Here is a 23,401-nt window from a genome sequence, read left to right as displayed (position 1 = left end):
GGCCTTTATTAGTTGAAACAGAGAGTTTGAGGGTCAGAGGTCACGTTGCAGCTTTAGGCCGCACCTGGAATATCAACTTCAATTCTGGTAGAAGAGATGTGCAGGATTTAGAGTGCGTGCAGAGGTATACTAGAATACTGCTTGCATTAGAGGGCACCTGCTGCAAGGGGAGGTCGGGCAAACAATGGTTCTTTTGTTTGGAGTGGCAGAGGCTGAGGGAGGGACTAACAGAAGTTTGTAAAATTATGAGAGGCATTGATAAACAGCCGGTATCTTTACCCCAGGGCAGAAATATCTGATACTAGAACAGGCTCTGCATTTAGAAGGGGGCATCACCCCCACCATCTGGGTCACCCCATCTTCTCGCAGCTACCATGAGGCAGGAGGTGCAGAAACAAGTCCCACACTAGCATGTTCAGGACCAGATACTTTCGTACAACCATCATGTTCTTGAACCTACCAATCTGCATAATCCTAACCTTCCCGCAGCAACAGAACATTATGGGCTTGCATGGTCATGACTCTTTTTTGCACTAAGATCTTGTTTTTTCAGTCTTTTGTTTTCCCTTTCTCTTTCTTCAGTGTCTTGTGTAATTTACAGTCTGTGTACTAGCTGTACTTTCGTGCCTGTGATGCTGCTGCAAAGAAGTTTTTCACTCTACTTGTACCTCAATGTGCTTGTGCACTTCGACAATAAACTCAAAATAACTTGAACGCACTCTCCCTGGATCAGACCTGACTATATCTGCTACAATTCATCCATAAAACTATAAGACATAGGAGCAGAAAACCATTCTGTCCATCGAGTCATGGCTGAATTGCTTTCACTCTGAACACCATTCTACTGTCCTCTTCCTGTAACTTTTGACGGCCTCATTAATCAAGAACCTACCAACTTCCAGCTTTAAATATAATTTGGCTTCCACAGGTCTGATCGAAAACCTCCAAATCCTGGGCCTCTGTACCTCCCTCTGCAACTGGACCCAGGAGATCACAGTCTGTGCAGATCAGAAATAACATCACCACCTTGCTGATAATCAACACTGGTGCAGCTCAGGGTGTGTGTTTAGACCACTGCTCTACTCTCTCTACACCCATGACTGTATGACTAAGCACAGCTCAAATACGATCTATAAATTTGCTGATGACATAACTATTGTTGGCAGAATTTCAGAGGGTGACGAGAAGGATTGGTGATAAGATGGCGATGGGAGTGAGGAAGATCCGCTAGTTGAGTGGTGTCACAGCAACAACCTTGCACTGAACATCAGTGAGACCAAAGAATTGATTGTGGACTTCAGAAAGGGTAAGATGGGAACACTCACCAGTCCTCATAGAGGGATCAGAAGTGGAAAGGGCAAGCAATTTCATGTTACTGGGTGTCAACATCTCTGAGAATCTATTCTGGGCCCAATACATCGATGCAGTGACAAAGAAGGCACGACTGCGGGTATATTTCATTAAGAGTTTGTGGAGATTTGGTACGTAACCAACAACCCTCGCAAATATCTACAGATGTTCCGTGGAGAGCATTCTAACTGGTTGTATCACCATCTAGTATGGGGCGGGTTGGGGTGTGGCCACTGCACAGGATTGAAGCTGCAGGGAGTTGTAAACTCAGTCAGCTCCATCATGGGCACTAGCCTCCCCAGGACATCTTCAAGGAGCGGTGCCTCAAAACGGTGGCATTCATCACTAAGGATCCCCATCACCCAGCACATGCCCTCTTCTCATTGCTACCATCAGGAACGAGGTACAGGACCCTGAAGGCACACACTCAGTGATTCAGGAACAGCTTCTTCCCCTCTGCCATCTGGTTTCTGAATGGACATTGAACCCAGGAACACTACCTCACTACCCACATCCTTCTATTCTGAGGCTATGCTCTCTTGGTCTGAAGACTCCCTCACAATTGGAAACATCCTCCGCACTTCCACTTACAGAGGAATGTTATGGAATGAAACAACCTAATTACTGTTCTCTGTAAAAAGTATAAAAGTACTTTGTTTGAGTTATAAGATTTAAGCTATTTTCTGACATTATGTCTCGATGTAGCTTTCCTTGCAATTAAAACAATAATGTGTCAATAATTTGATCCTTTCTGAGTTTGTTACTGTATATTAGAAGGCCTAGCTGAACAGTACACAACACCAGTATCAGAGGCGGCAATGGGTGGATTATGGCATGACTCTACTTCCCAGGGCTCAGAGCTGTGAGGAGGATACCTCATTGTTCAAATATTTTCCTCTCAGTTCTTTTTATCAGTTTCTGATCTCACCTGTTCTCTTCTCCTCCCATGCCCTCACGACCTGTCAATCACCTTCCCCACCTTCTTCCCTTTATTCCACGGTCCACTGTCCTCTCCTATCAGATTCCTTCATCGGTCTTTTACTTTTTCTACCTATCAACACACCAGTTGACATCACCCACTTACGCACCCTGCCCCTCAGCTGGTCTCACCAATCACCTGCCAACGTGTACTCCTTCCCCTTCCCCCCTACCTTCTCATTCTGATCTCTGCACCCTTCCCTTTCTGGTCTTGATAAAGGTTCTTGGCCCCAAATGTTGACTGTTTATTCCTCCATTGATGCTGCCTGACCTGCTGAATGCCTCCAGCACTTTGTATGTGTCACTCAGATTTCCAGCACCAGCAAGACTATGTATGCTGAAGTAGAATATCTAACCACAGACTAGATAAGGGGCATCAAAAAGTTCTCTTACCGCATGACAAAGTCTGCCTCGTCGATTAAGCTGCCACAGTTACTCTTCTTCAAAATTCCGCCATTTCCAACCACTGAACACTTTTTCAATGGCAGCTGGAACGGTGTATCCTAGCAACGGACAAGAAGCCTGGTCATTGCAGCCAATCTTTCATGTCCCCTTGTGCTTTAAATCCTTGCAGTTCTTATTTTTACCACGTTATCTTTGCTTTAAGGTTCATCATTCATTAGACAAGGCTTTATACAGGTAATTCTCTGTACAGTGCATTGGCTGTATGATCTCTTGTACTTCATACATTTTTCTCAGCGGTTGATTGGGACAGGACTGCGCATGTGCGTGTAAGTCAGTCCGTGAGTCAGCGGGAGTATTTAAAAGAGAGCAGTTTGACGGAGCGGGCGACGGAGTACAGGGAGACAGAGTAGGGAGGCTTTGTCTCGAGAGGCTTCAGCGAGCAGAGGCTGAGGACGAGCTTCACTCCAAGTGAGGTAAGGCCAGGTAAGTTCCTTTAAAAGAAGAACGGTCTGCAGCGGTGTTTTATTTGAAGCAAGGAAGGCGGCGAGGTTGTGGCGTATTGGGTGGGTCATGACAGCTGAGATCGGCCCCGTGGTTTGTTCCTCCTGCAGCATGTGGGAAATCAGGGATACTTCCAGTGTCCCTGACGACTATGTGTGCAGGAAATGTGTCCAGCTGCAGCTTCTGACAGACCGCATTGAGCAGCTGGAGCTGCGATCGGATTCATACTGGAGCATCCGCGATGCTGAGAAAGTCGTGAATAGCACGTTCAGTGAGTTGGCCACACCGCAGGTAAAGGCTACACAGGCAGAAAGGGAATGGGTGGCCACTAAACAGCGTAGCAGTAGGCAGGTAGTGCAGGAGTCCCCTGAGGTCATCTCCCTCCTAAACAGATATACTGCTTTGGATACTGTTGGGGGAGACGTCTCATCAGGGGAAGGCAGCAGCAGCCGAGTTCATGGCTCCATGGGTGGCTCTGTGGCATAGGAGGGAAGGAAAAGGAGTGGGAGAGCTATAGTGACAGGGGATTTGATTGTAAGGGGAATAGATAGGCGTTTCTGCGGCCATAATCGAGACTCCAGGCGGGTATGTTGCCTCCCTGGTGCAAGGGTCAAGGATGTCTCTGAGCGGCTGCAGGGTATTCTGGAGTAGGAGGGTGAACAGCCAGTGGTCGTGGTGCACATAGGTACCAACGATATAGGGAAAAAAGGGGATGAGGTCCTACAAGGTGAATTTTGGGAGTTGGGAGATAAACTAAAAAGTAGGACCACAAAGGTAATAATCTCTGGATTACTACCAGTGCCATGTGCGAGTCAGAGTAGAAATAGGAGGATATATCAGATGAATACGTGGCTTGAAAAATGGTGCAAGGGGGAGGCATTCAAATTTCTGGGGCATTGGAACCAGTTCTGGAGGAGGTGGGACCGGTACAAACAGGACGGTCTGCACCTGGGCTGGACTGGAACCAATGTCCTAGGGGGAGCGTTTGCTACTGTTGTTCAGGAGGATTTAAACTAATGTGGCAGGGGGATGGGAACAAGTGCAGAGAGTCAGAGGGGTGTAAAATGAGGGTAGAAGCCTGGTCACCCTGGAGCCATGTCTCTGTGATCCCAACTATATCATATTCATTAATAACAATCTGCACTTTTAATTCATCCACCTTGTTACGAATGCTTGCATTGACACACAAAGCCTTCAGGCTCGCTTTTACAACACTCCTAGCTCTTATACAATTATGTTGAAAAGTGGCCCTTTTTGATTTTTGCCCTGGATTTGCCGGCCTGCCACTTTTACTTTTCACCTTACTACATTTTGCTCCAATCCCTCAGCCACGCATTTATCCTCCACCTCATTGCATTCCTACTCTCACTGTTGCGTGGCACAGGCAGTAATCCCGAGGTTACTACCTTTGCAGTCCTTTTTCTCAACTCCCTTCCTAACTCCCTATATTCAATATTCAGGAGGGATAGATATGAAAGAAAAGGAGGTGGGGTGGCATTGCTGGTTAGAGAGGAGATTAACTCAATAGAAAGGAAGGACATTTGCCTGGAGGATGTGAAATTGATATGGGTAGAGCTGCGTAACACTAAGGGGCAGAAAACGCTGGCGGGAGTTGTCTACAGGCCATCTAACAGTAGTAGTGAGGTTGGGGATGGTATTAAACAGGAAATTAGAAATGCGTGCAATAAACGAACAGCAGTTATAATGGGTGACTTCAATCTACATATAGATTGGGTGAACCAAGTTGGTAAGGGTGCTGAGGAAGAGGATTTCTTGGAATGTACGCGGGATGCTTTTCTGAACAAACATGTCGAGGAACCAACTAGAGAGCAGGCCATTCTAGACTGGCTATTGAGCAATGAGGAAGGGTTAATTAGCAATCTTGTCGTGAAAGGCCCCTTAGGTAAGAGTGACCATAATATGGTGGAATTCTTCGTTAAGATGGAGAGTGACATAGTTAATTCAGAAACAAAGGTTCTGAACTTAAAGAAGGGTAACTTTGAAGGTATGAGACGTGAATTAGCTAAGATAGACTGGCAAATGATACTTAAAGGGTTGATGGTGGATATGCAATGGAAAGCATTTAAAGATCGCATGCATGAACTACAACAATTGTCCATCCCAGTTTGGCAAAAGAATAAACCAGGGAAGGTAGTGCACCCGTGGCTGACAAGGGAAATTAGGGCTAGTATCAATTCCAAAGAAGAAACATACAAATTACCCAGAAAAAGTGGCTCACCTGAGGACTGGGAGAAATTCAGAGTCCAGCAGAGGAGGACAAAGGGCTTAATTAGGAAAGGGAAAAAAGATTATGAGAGAAAACTGGCAGGGAACATAAAAACTGACTGTAAAAGCTTTTACAGATATGTGAAAAGAAGAAGATTGATTAAGGCAAATGTAGGTCCCTTACAGTCAGAAACAGGTGAATTGATCATGGGGAACAAGGACATTGCAGACCAATTGAATAACTACTTTGATTCTGTCTTCACTTAGGAGGACTTAAATAATCTTCCAGAAATAGTAGGGGACTAAGGGTCCAGTGAGATGGAGGAACTGAGGGAAATACATGTTAGTAGGGAACTGGTGTTAGGTAAATTGAAGGGATTAAAGGCAAATAAATTCCCAGGGCCAGATAGTCTGCATCCCAGAGTGCTTAAGAAAGTAGCCCAAGAAATAGTGGATGCATTAGTGATAATTTTTCAAAACTCTTTAGATTCTGGATTAGTTCCTGAGGATTGGAGGGTGGATAATGTAACCCCACTTTTTAAAAAAGGAGGGAGAGAGAAACCGGGGAATTATAGACTGGTTAGCCTAACATCGGTGGTGGGGAAAATGCTAGAGTCAGTTATCAAAGATGTGATAACAGCACATTTGGAAAGTGGTGAAATCATCGGACAAAGTCAACATGGCTTTGTGAAAGGAAAATCATGTCTGACAAATCTCAGAATTTTTTGAGGATGTAACTAGTAGAGTGGATAGGGGAGAACCAGTGGATGTGGTATACTTAGATTTTCAAAAGGCTTTTGACAAGGTCCCACACAGGAGATTAGTGTGCAAGCTTAAAGCACACGGTATTGGGGGTAAGGTATTGATGTGGATGGAGAATTGGTTGGCAGACAGGAAGCAAAGAGTGTGAATAAGCGGGACCTTTTCAGAATGGCAGGCAGTGACTAGTGGGGTACCGCAAGGCTCAGTGCTGGGACCCCAGTTGTTTACAATATATATTCATGACTTAGATGAGGGAATTAAATGCAGCATCTCCAAGTTTGCGGATGACACGAAGCTGGGCGGCAGTGTTAGCTGTGAGGAGGATGCTAAAAGGATGCAGGGTGACTTGGATAGGTTAGGTGAGTGGGCAAATTCATGGCAGATGCAATTTAATGTGGATAAGTGTGAAGTTATCCACTTTGGTGGCAAAAACAGGAAAACAGATTATTATCTGAATGGTGGCCGATTAGGAAAAAGGGAGGTGCAATGAGACCTGGGTGTCATTATACACCAGTCATTGAAAATGGGCATGCAGGTACAGCAGGCGGTGAAAAAGGCGAATGGTATGCTGGCATTCATAGCAAGAGGAGTCGAGTACAGGAGCAGGGACGTACTACTGCAGTTGTACAAGGCCTTGGTGAGACCACACCTGGAGTATTGTGTGCAGTTCTGGTCCCCTAATCTGAGGAAAGATATTCTTGCCATAGAGGGAGTACAAAGAAGGTTCACCAGATTGATTCCTGGGATGGCAAGACTTTCATATGATGAAAGACTGGATTGACTAGCCTTATACTCGCTGGAATTTAGAAGATTGAGGGGGATCTTATTGAAACATATAAAATCCTAAAAGGATTGGACAGGCTAGATGCAGGAAGATTGTTCTCAACGTTGGGGAAGTCCAGAACGAGGGGTCCCAGTTTAAGGATAAAGGGGAAGCCTTTTAGGACCGAGATGAGGAAAAACTTCTTCACAAGAGAGTGGTGAATCTGTGGAATTCTCTGCCACAGGAAACAGTTGAGGCCAGTTCATTGGCTATATTTAAGAGGGAGTTAGATATGGCCCTTGTGGCTAAAGGGATCAGGGGGTATGGGGGGAAGGCTGGTACAGGGTTCTGAGTTGGATGATCAGCCAGGATCATACTGAATGGCGGTGCAGACTCGAAGGGCCGAATGGCCTACTCCTGCACCTATTTTCTATGTTTCTATACCAGAGGTAGGATCAGCACCATTCCAGATTTTAGGTCCCTCTTACAGACTAGGAATTCTTCATCTCTCTACTTGCTGCTTGAGCCCGTCAGTCATTATTACAGAAACAAGGTAAGGTCCTCCAAAAAGTGTAATTATTTTAACATTCCTCAAGCATTATTCCAGACTTCCTAACTACCCCACTGTAAAGACCGGCAAACTTGACAGGATTATGACCCGGGATGCCTGCTAGGAGATTTACACTTCCATCTGCATCGTTTCAGGTTTAACATCCCTTCATACATCAGACCAAGTTTGCGGTTCACTTTCAATGTATTTATTTTCTATTTAGAGAAACAGCAAAGTAACAGACTCTCCTGGCCCAACGAGCCCACGCTGCCCAATGAGATCGTCTGACCTACTAACCCGGGTAGTCACAGGGAGACTACAAATTTCTTACAGACAGCAGCAGGAGTTAAACCCGCTCGCTGGCCTCGCAATAGTGTTATGCTAACAGCTGTGCTGCCTTGCCGCCCTACTCTTGTATATTCTCCCAGGTTTAGTTATTTATTGAGATAAACAGGCTGTTTCGGCCCTTCAAGTCACGTCACCCAGCAACCTCAGATTTAACCCCAGCCTAATCATGGGACAATTTATAATGGCCAATTCATTTATGATCCCTCTTGCAACATTTAAGCCCCATCATATACTATATACCATGTTTGAGATACTTTCATTCATTAAACAAACTTTCAAAATCTTTTGCGCATTAATGCAGAATTCACACCAGGTGCTAAGACTTTCATCTGTTTAGGAGGGTTAAGATACCTTCATATATTCTATTGGGATTAAGGCTCTCTCAGACCCACATCAAGTTTACAACCCTTCGTCTATTCCAGCAAGACTAATATCTGTCATTTCTATACAAGTCTTTATAAAATCTTCAAATGTTACACTGGATTAAGATTCTGCATTAATAGTGAAAGGTCTCTCAAATCGTATATTGAGTTTAAACTCCCTGATGAAGTCTACCAGATTTAAGAACACTATAAACAATGAACCAGGTTTAAAATTTCTTTAAACCCCAGATCAGTTGCAAGAACCTCACATGAACTGTATTTGGTTTACAACTTCCTAAAGCTGGTCAAGTCAGTGAGCCTTACATTAGCAATGAGAAAGTTACTGAAAGAGATTCTGAGAAATAGAATTGACTCACTTTCGGAAAGGTAAAGACTGATTAAGGCGAGTCAGCGTGGCTTTGTATGTAGGAGATCATGTCTCACAAATTTGACTGACAATTTTTTGACGAGATTACCAAGAGGATTGATGAGGGCAGGGTGGTCGACACTATCTGTACAGACTTTGCTAAATCCTGCTTGGTAGGCTGGTCCAACTATTTAGAATAGATTAGATATTGGGCGAGCTAGCAGACTGGATAGAAAAATGGATTGGTGGTAGGAGGCAAAGAGTGGCAGTTTAAAGATTGTTTTTCAGCTTGGAGACCTGTGACCAGTGGTGTGCCACAGGGTTCGGGGCCGGGAGCTTTGTTGTTTGTCAAATATATTAACAGCTTAGATAAGTATGTAGGTGGCAACGTTTCACTGTCTGATTGCATTCGGCCTTGCCTGAGAAAGTGGACTATCGAGTTGACTGACACTGGAGACTAGCGGTGTTCGTTTTATATTTAGATATTCCTTTCAGCCGCAGTGTTGGCATAGTTTTTCATTTGAGAGTTTTAGTCAATGGCCCTGTTTAGCCGAGCATTTATTGTTTTCTTTTCCCTTAAAATCCTGTTGGCATTAAAGTCTGTGAACCATCGACCCATTTTAGTGTCTCTCTCTCTGCACTTGGGCCATATCCGAACATAGTGACAGCAAGTCTTGACCATACAAAGATGGACCCAGCAGGGAGAGACCAACTGACCTTGGCCCTGACATTCAATGGTCAGGTAGGGGATAAGCTACAGACAATTGAGATTATTAAGAGATAATTTTGGTGGCTATCTGTGTCCCAGGATGTCCACAACTTCGTGTCTGTCTGACCCACCAAAACAAGATGTCACACCAGCATCCTATAGGTCTGTTATGTCTACTGCCTGTGCCCCACCACCTCTGGTCCCACCTCTCAGTGGATTTCGTCACTGGGCAGCCCATCTGATGGAAACACCACCATTTTGATCATCATGGATCGATTCTCCAAGGCTGCCCACTTCATTGCCCTCCCCAAACTCCCATCAGCTCATGAGACTGCCGCACTCATGGTTCAACACGTGCTCAGGCTCCGTGACTTTCCTCACGACATTGTGTCTGATCGTGGATCACAGTTCACTTCCCACTTTTGGAAGGCTTTCTGCTCTCTTGTAGGAGCCACGACTAGCTTCTCGTCTGGTTCCTACCCCCAATCCAATGGCCAGAGAGTGAACCAGGAGTTGGAGACAATTCTTAGCTGCCTTGACTCTTCCAACCCCACGTCCTGGAGCTCCCAATTGGTTTGGGCAGAGATCGCCCACAATATCCTCCAATCATCTATGTCCCCCTTTGAATGCCAGAAGGGATTCCAACCACCGCTCTTCCTTGACCAGGAGATTGATGTAGGAGTTCCTGCTGCTGAACAACTGATCCAGTGCGACAAGCGCACCTGGAAACGAGCCAGGGCTTCTGTGCTGCGTGCCCAGAAAGAACATGCCCAGCAGGCTGACCAGCTCCACCGACGGGTGAGACCTTTTAAGCAAGGAGGGGAGGTCTTGTTGGGCTTAATGGATCTTCTGCTGAAAGCCCAGAGCCACAAATTGTCTCTGTGCTATGCAAGACCATTCGTAGTGGAAAAGGTTGTCAACAAGGCCTCGTATAGATTGCATCGACCAGCATCACTGAAGATCCACACAGTATTCCATGTTTCCCAGCTCAAGCCCGTTACTACCTCTCCCCTGGCCCCAGTCACTTTGCCTCCCCTCCTCCCCGCTTGGTAGATGGTTCCCTGGTCTATACGGTGTGGCACCTCCTGGCATCTCACCAGGTATGTGTTAAGGTCCAGAACCTTGTGGATTGGGAAGGGTATGGTCCTGAAGAACATTCTTGGATCTTGGCAAAGGACATCTTGGACAAGGCGCTCATCTGCGACTTCCAGGGGGCCCAGGAGCTGCGCCTAGGGAGGGGGGACCCTGACATAGTCACGGACTCAACTGCAGGGTCTACATGCCCCTGCAGATAGGTTCAGCAGCAGATTTGGCAATTGTACTCATGAATATGTGCATGCCAGATAATTATTATTTCATTATGGCTGTATTTAACTCCCTTCCTTTCATTGCAGCACTTGTCAAGACTTGAGCAAAGCACAGCAACATGACGCTGCCGGCTTGCATTCAGCCTTGCCTGAGAAAGTGGGCTGTCAAGACAACTGACTCTGAAGACTAGCTGTATTCCTTTTATATTTAGATATTCATTTCAGCCACTGTGTTGGCAGGTAGTTTTCCATTTGGGAGTTTTAGTAACGGCCCCATTTTGCCTGGTGTTTTTTGTTTTCTTTTCCCTTAAAATCCTGTTGACATTAAAGTCTGTGAACCATCAACCCACTTCAGTGTTTCTCTCTCTCCACATTCGAGCCATTTCCGAAAGTAGTGACAGGGACGTTGAGGTACAAGTCCATTGCTCCCTGAATGTAGCATCACAGGTGGACAAGGTGGTGAAGAAGGCAGTTGGTATGCTTGTCTTCATCAGCCAAGGCATTGATTACAGGAGATGGGACATCATTTTACAAGTATAAAACATTGGTTAGGCCATAACTGGAATATTATGTGTCATTCTCAGCACTGCACTATAGCAAAGAGGAATTAAGCTAGAGAGAGACCAGAAAATATTCATGAGGAAGTCACATGGATTAGAGGACTTGAGTTATAAAGTGAGATTGGATAGGCTGCATCTCTTTTTCCTGCTGAGAGATGACATGATAGAAGCATATGGAGACATTAATAGGGTAGATAGCCAGTCTGTACGGGGCCTCTAAAACTAGACAGCACAGGTTTGTGAAAGGGAAGAAGTTTAAAGAGCACCTGAGGGATAAATTTTTCACAGACAGTCTTTGGTATCTGGAATGAACTGCCAGAAGTGGTGGTGGAAGCAGAAACAGTGACATTTCAGAAAAAGTAACTGGAGAGAGGTACATGAATAAATAATGTGGAATTAACTCAGGCAAGTGAGTTAAGGAGAGAAAGGCATAATGGTTATCATATGCACGATGGGCTGAAGAGTCTGCTTCTGTGCTGATTCAATCACTTTTACATCATGGAAAGACCATACACTGTTGATAATATTACCAACTGAGTAACCTGCATGATTATAAATACATTTTCCATGCACACTATGATTATTTTTTTGTTTCTCTTCTCCTGGGCATCAGTACTTTGTGCCATGTTTAGAACCTGATGTGCCACACTACATATGCTTCACCTGTGCTCCCCAGGCTTACACAGAACATACAATACTACTGCACAATGAAGGCCCTTTGGGCTCCTATGTTGTGCTGACTTTTTAACCTACTCTAGGATGAACCTGACTTTCCTCCCTTTTTCACCACGGAAACGCAGTGGTGAGAGGAACGCTGCTACAGCTCGGGGCATTGGAGATCGGAGTCCAATTTCAACATCAATATCATCTGTCAGCACAGGAGTCTGGATGTCCTCCCTGTGGAATGCATGGGTTTCCTCCGAGTGCTCCGGTTTCCTCCCACAGTCCGAAGGCGGACCAGTTAGTAGATTAACTGGTCATTGCAAGTTGTCCTGTGATTATACTAGAATTAAACTGGGGGTTGCTGGGTGTTGCAGCTCAAAGGGCCCATCCCACACTGTATCTCAATAACTAAATACAGATTTCTATTATCCATGCATCTTAGATACCCCTAATGTATCTGCCTCTTCCAGCACCCCCGGCAAAATAGTCTACACATCCACCACTCTATGTAAATAACTTACTTTTGATACTTCCCTCCTACCACCTTAAAATGTTGTCCCCTCATATTAGCCATTTCTACCCTGGGAAAGTCTCTGGCTTTCCACTTCATCAGAGCTTCTTATCACCTTGTACACCTCTATCAAGTCACCTCTGACTCTCCTTCACTGCAAAGAGGAAACCCTAGCTTGCTCAATCCATCGTCATAAGCCATGCTCTCTAGTCCAGATAGCATCCTGGCAAATCTCCTCTGCGCTCTCTCCAAAGCCTCCACACACGCGATCCCTCATTCACAAAAGTAATAATAGTTAAAATAGTTAACCTGAGGAAACATGGAGAAGATTTCCTTGTTGATAGCGAGCGAGTAGAGGAACTCTCCATCAAACCAAAGGCTCTTTCCCATTGGAGAGTTCAACTTGGTTACTGCAAAAAGCCTCTGTGTATCACAGCATTGCTGCAGTAGTTGCCTAAGGGGGAAAAAAAAACAAGGTGCATTTTAAATGGAAAATCTCAAAGTGATGAACAGACGACAGCTCTGACAAATTTGTGCTTCTGACATAGGCTGTGTTGCCGGTTGTTAAATTAACAGGAAGCAACGGGGTCTGTTTACAAATGTACAAGTACGGGAAGGGAAGTTAAAGGAAGGTGGGACACCAATGAGACACCAAAATTAGAGGAGGATACCAGGGCTGCACCTTTGAATTGCGGAAGTACTTTCCATTTATCTGCAACATGGAGAGCAACAATGCTAAAGGCAGCATCTATGGAGAGGAATAAACAGTTGGCGATTGGTGCCCAGCCCCTTCATCGTGACTAAATACAGCGTTAGAGGGGAAATGCAAGTGCAGCTTAAACAATAATAGTTAGAGTCCTTAAAAGATTAATAGTACAGTCAGCCCTCCTTATCCGTGAGTTCCGCATGCACGAATTCAACCAACCGCGACTCAAGAAAACCCAGAAGTTCTCTCTCCAGCACTCGTTGTTCGAGCATTGTTCGTCTAGTGTCTCATTTGTTCACTACTTTGTTTCTGTGAAAAAAATGGCTAATTTTAAATCTTATTTTAAATTTTAAATTTTCTTTAAATTATCTTTAAATTTTAAATTTTATAATCCTAAAAAGCAATTACGTGGTCAAAGCAATTCCTCAAAGGCTAAGAGTAGATCTTCTGAGAAGTGGCGTGCCGCATTCCGGTGGTCGGTCAGAACGAATCCAGCATTCGCACAGTAAAGCAGAAAGAAGCTGAAATTCGTGGAAGTGTTAGTGCTAGGGATGGCTGGCTGGCTATGTAAAGCGCTACAGCCTCAAGAACTTAAGGATCACGGGAGAATCGGGATCGGCTGATGCCGAGGCAGCAACAACATTCCAAGAAGAGCTACAACGGTTGCGTCTGTACTGAACATGTACAGACTTCTTTTCTTGTCATTATTCCCTAAACAATACAGTGAAACAACTATTTACATAGCATTTACATTGTATTCGGTATTTTAAGTCAACGGAACAGAAACACTGCAGGCGGCAGGTCCTGTGCTGCCATGGGTCCTAAAGTCCACCAGCACTGAGACAGGTTAAATAAGGGTCTTGAGCATCCGCAGTTTTTGGTATCCGTGGGGTGTCTCGCAACCAATCCCTCGCGGATAAGGAGGGCCTACTGTACTCCCAGTACGTTATCTGGGCCTGAGTAGAAACACAAGGATTAAGGTTCTTGCAATCAGGAACCCAGAGACACAGAATTACACTTCCAGCAACCTTGGCTTCAGGTGCTGACTACGTAGAGTTTGCAGCTTTAGGCCATTCAGCCCATCAAGTCTGCTTCGCCATTCCATCATGGTTGATTTATTATCCCTCTCAAGCCCAATTCTCCTGCCTTCTCCCTGCAATCTTTGACACCCTGACTAATCAGGAACCTATCAACCTCTATTCTAAATATACCCAATGAATTGGCCTCTGTGGCAATGAATTACAGAGATTCACCACCCTCTGGCTAAAGGAATTCCTCCCTCATCTGTTCTTTGTATTCTGCAACTCTGCCCTCTTGAAAAGTATGTTTCCCCTCTATATGATGCTCTAATTATAAGACCTTTTCAAACGCCATACCAGTGTGAGCCCTCATTCATTATATCAGGTTTAAGATCCCCCCCCTTTCAGGCTGAGATATGTGCTGGGCACGTGGCCAAGTGGTTAAGGCGTTCATCTAGTGATTTGAAGGTTGCTAGTTCGAGCCTCAGCTATGGCAGCGTGTTTGTGTCCTTGAACAAGGCACATTGCTCCGGTCTGAGCAAGGAACGGCGCCCCACACAGACTTCCAATCTGTGCCTTGTAAGGCGCAGGCCTCTCATGGTATGAGTCTATACAAAACAGAGAAGCAGTTTTAAATCCTTCATTAAGTCTGAGACCACATCACATATTGTAGCCAGTTTAGATCCCTTCATGTGTTATATTAGGTCTGCGAGGAATGTAACGACTGACTTAAGGCAGCTCTAGCTAGTTTTCCAATCTGCCTTTGAAACGCAGCTGCACCAGTGACTGGAGGACAAAGGGAAGTGAGATAACAGCAATTCCAGGTCCACATGGGCAGCACCAGGGCCGGATTAACCTAGTAGCAAAAGTAGCATATGCTATGGGCCCAGCATTTTCGAGGGCCCCACACTAAATGCTTGCAAGCTGCAGTCTGGTGAAATCGGTATCTCACTGTCGTGTTGCCCTTAAGGCATTTATTTAACTTTATTAAATTTCCGCCTTAAATAATTTGTTTGTAACTATTTTCTAGTTGAAGTTAAAGGTTGATAACTACGTTGCAGTTTAACAAAGGGTCAAATTTATTGTTTATGGTATATCGCGGGATGTGGTGAAGTCACCTACGGTTTTGCAGCATCTTGTGCGTAACTTCCCCACCTCCCCCTCGTACCCCGTCCGCTATTTATTTATATACACACATTCTTTTTCTCTCTCTCATTTTTCTCCCTCTGTCCCTCTCACTATACCCCTTGCCCATCCTCTGGGCTTTTCCCTCCTCCCCCTTTTCTTTCTCCCTGGGCCTCCTGTCCTGTGATCCTCTCATATCCCTTTTGCCAATCACCTGTCCAGCTCTTGGCTCCATCCCTTCCCCTCCTGTCTTCTCCTATCATTTCAGATCTCCCTCTCCCCCTCCCACTTTCAAATCTCTTACTAGCTCTTCCTTCAGTTAGTCCTGATGAAGGGTCTCGGCCTGAAACGTCGACTGTACCTCTTCCTAGAGATACTGCCTGGCCCGCTGCGTTCACCAGCAACTTTTATGTGTGTTGCTTGAAATTCCAGCATCTGCATATTTCCTCGTGTTTGCGGATTACATTCCATGTTTTGTACATTCACTAAATTTGGTTGGAAAATGTGCTGCTGAATGTTGTCAAGAAGCATTAATTTTCTTTCAATTTGTAGAAAGCCTGTACACATTTTTTTCTGCTTCTGCTTATCGGTGGGATCTCCTTTCTGCTGCATTATCTGATGGTGGTGCTCATTTGCCCATTGTGAAAAGAATGTCAGATACCAGGTGGTCAGCTCGTGCAGCTCGAAAGCACTTTTACACAGCTTTTCTGCAATAAAGCAAGTCTTAGATGACATTTCAAATAACAATGATCAGAAGGCAGAGTGTCGCCAACAGGCTCGTGGACTACTTTCAACCATGATGAAGTTGGAAACAGGAATAATGGTCATATTGTGGGATCAAGTATTACAGTGTTTTCAAATGACCACTGCTTCTTTGCAATCTTCTGGCCAAGACTTGAACACAGCTTGTGCACTCTATGAATCCTTGCATGGATATATTCAAGCTATGCGGTCTACTTTTTCAGACATTGAGCAAAAAGCCAAGGATCTGACTAAGTGTGAAGATTAACAACAGCAAACTCGAAGAAAACACAAGCAAAATTGCACGTATGATTATTTCAGTGGTTCCAGCACTCTTGATCCACTTGTTGAATCTCAAACGCCTTCTCAGAAGTTTAAAAGCCGAACATTTCTTGCCATTATTGACAAATTGCTTTCTGCCCTGTCAAAAAGGCAGAAAGCTTATCTAAAGGTGAATGGTGTTTTTGGATTCCTTCATCAGTTACAGTCATTTACACCTGAAGAAATTGTAAAGAGGTCATCAAATCTTATTAAATCATATCCGGAAGATCTGGAAGAAAGTCTTGATGAAGAATTTGTGCAGTTTACTGAACTGTTGAAAACTGATCTTGCTTCTCATATTGGCACCAAACAAGACCTTGTAGAGTTACAGTTGTACTGTTTGATAACCGACAATTCTTTGGAGTCATGTTTTCCAAATGTAGAAAATGCCTTGTGCATCTGTTTGTCACTCATGGTTACCAACTGTAGTGGAGAACGCTCATTTTCAAAACTGAAGAGGATTAAAAATGAACTAAGGAGCACCATGGGTCAAAACAGATTGAACAATCTCACTCTAATGAGTATTGAACATGAACTTCTGCGTGAAATAGACATGTCCAGTGTCATCAACAAATTTGCTCATGCTAAATCTAGAAAATCTAACTTATAAATTGTAGTTTTGTTACTTTTGACATTTGAAATTGATACCTACATGTAAGTAATACTATTACTGAAGTGTCAGACATTTGTCGCATTATCTGGCTGTATAGCAAATGAAAAAATTGAATTACTTTACTACGCAAGTAAATAATTTATGTTTTAATAGTTATGCGCATTTTTGAAATTTAGGGCCCCTTTATAACATATGCTACAGGCCCCGCACTAGCTTAATCCGGCCCTGGGCAGCACGGTAGTGTAGCGGTTAGCATAACGCTATTACAGAACCAGCGGCCCAGGTTCATTTCTGCCACCTGTCTGTAAGGAGTTCGTACATTCTCCCTGTGATTGTGTGAGTTTCCTCTGGGTGCTCTGGTTTCCCCCGGGTGCTCTGGTTTCCTCCCACGTTCTAAAGACATACAGGCTAGTAGTCACGAGTGTAACTCGGTTGAAAGGGCCTGTTATCCTGTTGTAACTCTAAATAATAAAACATTGATTTGGAAGAAACAGATGCCCACACTAATGTATGACAGTAACAAGTCAAGGACAGTATTGGATCCAGAGGAAACAAAGCTATCTGAAAGAGTAGTAGGTCCAAGGAGTACAAGCAGGCTTAATTCTGGCAAAAAAAGACCAAGTGCTCAAAAGAGGAAAAATAAAGTTATGAGAGCAAACTTGCAAGAAAGATTTTAAAAATGGACTGCAAAATCTTCAGTAAGTATGTAAAAAGATAGATTATACAAATTTCAGATTCCCAGTCTTTCTTCAGTTCAGCCTTTCACCTGAATACAGGTGACCAATTTCAGACTCCCAGTGCCTGTAGACATCTTCCTTTCTGCTTATTATGTGTCTGAATTACACATAACCAGTGCACTTGTGATGCCATTAACAAAATCGCAGAATTCCTGAGCCAGACGAAAAGAACTCAGCAGTGCAGGCAGCCTCTATGGAGGGAAATAAACAATGGATGCTTCCAGCCGAGGTCTTTCATCAGATCCCAACACCAGGTCCCGATGAAGAGTTTCAGCCTGAAATGTCAACTATAGATGCTCAGCTCCACCACCATTTTGTGTGTGATGCTCAAGATATTCAGCAGCTGCAGAATCTCGTCTTCCAAAGACCATTGCATTTCTCTAGTTTGAAAATCAACTATACACCATGACTTTTAAGGCTGATTTATACTGGTGTGTCAACTCAATGCCATAACCTACACAAGTGGCCTACGCGCGTTGTGAGCATTTATACTGGTGCGTTGGTGTGTCTGCGTCGCTCTGCAATTTGGGCACGTCGCGCACGCACGCACACACACCTGCCCACGCAAGGCTTCATGGTCATGGTAGTCTTTCTCGGAGTAAACAAGTTTAAAGCGAGCATCTTTTCTCGTAAAAGCGAAATGTGTCCTCCATAATTTCACAGGTCTGTGAAGCTTTATGGAAAGCTTTGCAGCCAGAGTTCCTTCCCTGCCCTTCAGTCGCCCGATGGGAAGCTATTGCAGTGTAGGAGGAAATGCGATGCTACCAAGCGGACCAATCACAGTTGTTGCGGTTGCATTGGTGCGACGCGTAGTTACATTTTGGGAGAGGTGCTCGTCAGGTTACGGCGTAGGGATCTGTGTAGGCTCTGCGTAGGGTTCGCAGCTTTGACGCACAAGTATAAATCAGCCTTTAGTGTGCCGCCATCTAGTTAGTTTGCCATTCACTGATTTCCGCCTTTTAATCCCACGAGGATGTTTGTCAATCAGCTTTGAAAGTCTACAACAACGTCAATCAGACTTCCCCGTCAACACTCTACAGGAAACCCTGGGTAACAAAAGGGTTGTTTTTACGGAAGTCCATCAGTCCATTTAGGCCATAAGTCAGAAAACATACAAGAATCACTTCTTGCCACTATACCTCCACAGCATTGTAATGAAAGGTAACAAAAGTACATAATATTGATTTTAAAAAATAACAATGACTAAAAATGGAGACAGGAAACTAGCTCAGCTGTTTGTAAGATCAAACCTAGTACATATGGAGGATTTCTGAATTGAATAATATTACAGGAGCTCGTTTCTGTGTTGTGCTTTTCCAGATTTGAACATTTGTAACCTGAGGATGGTTGGCAGATTATTTCACCAAAGAGCTTAAAGTTAATGAGGGGCAGGCAGACTGCAATTGCTGGATATCTGAAATGGAACAAGTAGAAAATGTTGGAGACGTTTGGCAGCATCTGTGAAGGAAAAGGGCTGACATTCCTGTCCATCAACCCTTCATCAGATTTAGAAGGAAACAGGCTTTCTTTCAATTGCCGGAAAGGGGGATGGAGGTGAGAAGAAAGAGAGCGTGTGACTAAGGCTGGAGGCCAGCAGGGCCGGGACGTCGGGAGATGGCGGTAGTGCTCGCCGAGAGAGGATGCTGAAGGCTTTTTAAACTGCACCGAATCCGCCTGAGGCAGATTGAGTCTTCATGGAGACAAATGGTCAGAGGAGAGAGGAAAAAAACCGAGATATTTAACGCAGCAACTGGAAATATTTCGCAGGTCAGGCAACATCAGCAAAGAGAGAAAAATCTGAGTCAGGGTGACACACACAAAACACTAGAGGAACTCAGCAGGCCAGGTAGCATCTATGGAAATGAGTGTAGTTGACGTTTCGGACCGAGACCCTTCATTAGAAATGGAGAGAAGAAGATGTGAAGTCAGGGTTAGAAGGTGGGGGGGGGGGGGAGAAACACAAGGTGATAGGTGAAACAGGGGGAGGGGGCAGGTGAAGTAAAGAGCTGAGTCAAGGTTACCTGTTGATGTCACTGTGTCAGCTAGATGCAGAGTCATAAAACACCACAACTGCAGAAGTAAGCCCTTTGGCCCAGCTAGCCTGTGCGAGTCCCGTCTACCTGCACCCAGACCATACCCCTCTCATCCATGTACCCATACAAACTTCTCTTAAATGCTACATCTGAGCCTTCATCTATAATTTCCACCGGCAGCTCGTTCCACATTCGAGCCACCCAGTGAATGAAGAAGTCCCCTTCAATATTCCCCTTAGGAATTTCACCTTTCACCCTCTAGTTCTATTCTCATCTAACCTGAGGGGACAGAGCCTCCATGCATTCACCCTGTCTATACCTCTCATTATTTTGTATAAATCTCTCCTCATTCTTCTGTGCTCCAGGAAATGAAGTCCTAACCTATTCAACCTTCCCCTAGAACACAGGCCCTCAAATCCTGACGACCTTGTGTGATTTTCCTCTGCACTCTTTCTAGAACACAGGTCCTCAAATCCTGACGACCTTGTGTGATTTTCCTCTGCACTCTTTCAGGCTTACTTGCATTGCTCCTGTGGGTCGATGAGCAGAACTGCGTATTCTAAATTTGGCCTCACCAACGCCTTGTACAGCTTCAACACTGCATCCCAATTCCAGTCCAGAACCGGAGAGCTCTGACGTCAGAAGGATTGTGGCAGTGGAGAGACATGGTCTGCAGGCCTCTCATCTTCTACTACCCTTCACAGCACCACAGGGGATCACCATATTAGCCTAGCTACACACTCCATCTACCAGTGCAGTCCAATGCACACAAAACCCCACTGATCAAAAGCTCAGCAACACTACTGATGGTGAAGTGGCACTGGCTTACGGCTCCAGTGACCCTGGTTCAGTCCTGACTTCCAGTGCTCTCCGTGTGCGGTTTACAATTTCTCTTTCAGACCAAGAGAGTTCCTCCGCGAGCTTCCCTCAAGGCATGGGGGTTGATTGGTTAACCGGCTGCCGTACATTAGACCATAAGACATAGGAGAAGAATTAGGCCATTCAGCCCGAGTCTGCTCCGCCATTCCACCATGCCTGATCCTGGATCCCACTCAACCCCATACACCTGCCTTCTTGCCCTATCCTGTGATGCCCTGACCGATTGGGGAACTATCAACTTCTGCCTTAAACATACCCATGGACTTGGCCTCCACTGCAGTCTGTGGCAGAGCATTCCACATATTCACTACTCTCTGGCTAAAAAAAAAATCTCCTTAGCTCTGTTCTAAAAGGTCACCCCCTCAATTTTGAGGCTGTGCCCTCGAGTTCTGGATACCCCCACCACAGGAAACATCCTCTCCACATCCACCCTATCTAGTCCTTTCAACGTTTGGTAGGTTTCAATGAGATCCCCCCCCCACCCCTTCCCTGGCATTCTTCTAAATTCCAGTTAGTACAGGCCCAAAGCTGCCAAACGCTTCACATATGTTAACCTCTTCATTCCCAGAATCATCCTCGGGAACCTCCTCTGGACTCTCACCAATGACAACACATCCTTTCTGAGATATGGGGACCCAAAACTGTTGACAATATCCCCAAGTGCCAAGTGCAGCCTGACGAGTCTCTTACAAAGGCTTCGCATTATCTACTTGCTCCTTCAGCGCGCCACAAGGGATCGCCATATTGACCTAGCTACACTCCCAATCTACCACTACCTAGTCCCTAGTGTGAAGGTGAGTGACAGAATATGATGCAGTCAATGGAGGATTACTGTAAATGGGTGGATGGATGTGGCATGGAGTCAGTGAAGAGACTGTTTCCATGCTATTTGATTGGCAATGAACCCAGACTTGGTGGGACAAAGGGCCTGTTTCTGTGTTACATGACATACACATGAAATGCTTCAATGTACCCACTTAGAGTATGGTTCAAACTTCCCCTTATGCCCCATTCTCTACAGACAGTAACCTCTTTCACTTGGGAATACACCCCAAAACAAATCATTCTGTAACTTTTCCAAAGGCAGAAGCTACTTGCCCTACATGAGGGTTTTCCTGGATACTATTTCTAGTCAAACACATTAGAACCATACAACCATAGAACACTACAGCACGGAAAACAGGCCATTCGGCCGTTCTAGTCTGTGCCAAAACATTATTCCGCTAGTCCCGCTGACCTGCATCCAGTCCATAACCCTCCAGACCTCTCCCATCCATGTACCTATCCAATTTATTCTTAAAACTTAAGAGTGAGCCCACATTTACCACGTCAGATGGCAGCTCGTTCCACACTCCCACCACTCTGAGTGAAGTAGTTCTCCCTAATGTCCCCCCTAAACCTTTCCCCTTTCACCCTAAAGCCATGTCCTCTCTTATTTATCTCTCCTAATCTAAGTGGAAAGAGCCTATTCGCATTTACTCTGTCTTTACCCCTCATAATTTTGTAAACCTCTATCAAATCCCCCCTCATTCTTCTACACTCCAAGGAATAAAGTCCTAACCTGATCAATCTTTCCCTGTAACTCAACTCCTGAAGACCCGGCAACATCCTAGTAAATCTACTCTGTACTCTTTCAATCTTACTGATATCCTTCCTATAGTTAGGTGACCAGAACTGTACACAATACTCCAAATCTGGCCTCACCAATGTCTTATACAACCTCACCATAACATCCCAGCTCCTATACTCAATACTTTGATTTATGAATGCCAGGATGCCAAAAGCCTTCTTTACAACCCTGTCTACCTGTGACACCACTTTCAGGGAATTATGTATCTGAACTCCCAGATCTCTTTGTTCCTCCGCACTCCTCAGTGCCCTACCATTTACTGTGTATGTCCTACCTTGATTTGTCCTTCCAAAATGCAACACCTCACACTTGTCTGCATTAAGTTCCATCTGCCATTTTCTGGCCCATTTTTCCAGTTGGTCCAGATCCCTCTGCAAGCTTTGAAAGCCTTCCTCGCCATCCACAACGCCTCCAATCTTAGTGTCATCAGCAAACTTGCTGATCCAATTTTACCACATTATTATCTAGATCATTGATATAGACAACAAACAACAATGGTCCCAGCACAGATCCCTGAGGCACACCACTAGTTACAGGTCTCCAGTCTGAGAAGCAATCATCCACTACCACTCTCTGTCTTCTCCCACACAGCCAATTTCAAATCCAGTTTACAACCTCTCCATGGATGCCTAGTGTCTGAACCTTCTGAACTAACCTCCCATGTGGGACCTTGTCAAAGGCCTTACTAAAGTCCATGTAGACAACATCCACAGCCTTTCCTTCATCCACTTTCTCAGTAACCTCCCCGAAAAACTCTCCAAGATTCGTTAAACACGATCCACCACGCACAAAGCCATGCTGACTATCCTTAATCAGCCCTTGGCTGTCCAAATACTTGTACAGTCGGCCCTCCTTATCCGCAAGGGATTGGGTCCGAGACCCACCCCACGCCCCCCCCCGCGGATACCAAAAAACACGGATGCTCAAGTCCCTTATTTAACCTGTCTCAGTGCGGGTGGACTTTAGGACGCAGGGCAGCACAGGACCCACAGCCCTCAATGTTTCTGTTCCGTTGACTTATAATACCTAATACAATGTAAATGTAAATGTTATGTAAGTAGTTGTTATACTGTATTGCTTAGGGAATAATGACAAGAAAAAAAGTCTGTACATGTTCAGTACAGATGCAACCATCGTAGCTCTTCTCGGAAAGCCGATCCCGATTCTCCTGTGATCTTTAAGTTCTTGAGGCTGTAGCACTTTACATAGCCAGCCAGCCATCCCTGGCACTAACA

General features: G+C 44.9%; 1 protein-coding gene across 2 annotated transcripts in view; it reads right to left on the bottom strand.

The window, feature by feature from the left end:
* Positions 1-23,401, bottom strand: part of st8sia1 (ST8 alpha-N-acetyl-neuraminide alpha-2,8-sialyltransferase 1) — a 64,003-nt gene that overhangs the window by 18,135 nt on the left and 22,467 nt on the right. For both annotated transcript variants that reach the window (XM_063072366.1, XM_063072367.1), the window contains exons 2-3: positions 12,672-12,816; positions 2,722-2,831 (exon numbers count right to left, since the gene is read on the bottom strand). In XM_063072366.1, coding sequence (XP_062928436.1) covers positions 2,722-2,831; positions 12,672-12,816 — 255 coding nt within the window. The remainder of the gene's footprint in view (positions 1-2,721; positions 2,832-12,671; positions 12,817-23,401) is intronic.

Source organism: Mobula hypostoma, chromosome 20 (assembly GCF_963921235.1).
Source record: "Mobula hypostoma chromosome 20, sMobHyp1.1, whole genome shotgun sequence".
Lineage (NCBI taxonomy): Eukaryota > Metazoa > Chordata > Chondrichthyes > Myliobatiformes > Myliobatidae > Mobula > Mobula hypostoma.
This window is presented reverse-complemented; position numbering and strand designations above follow the sequence as displayed.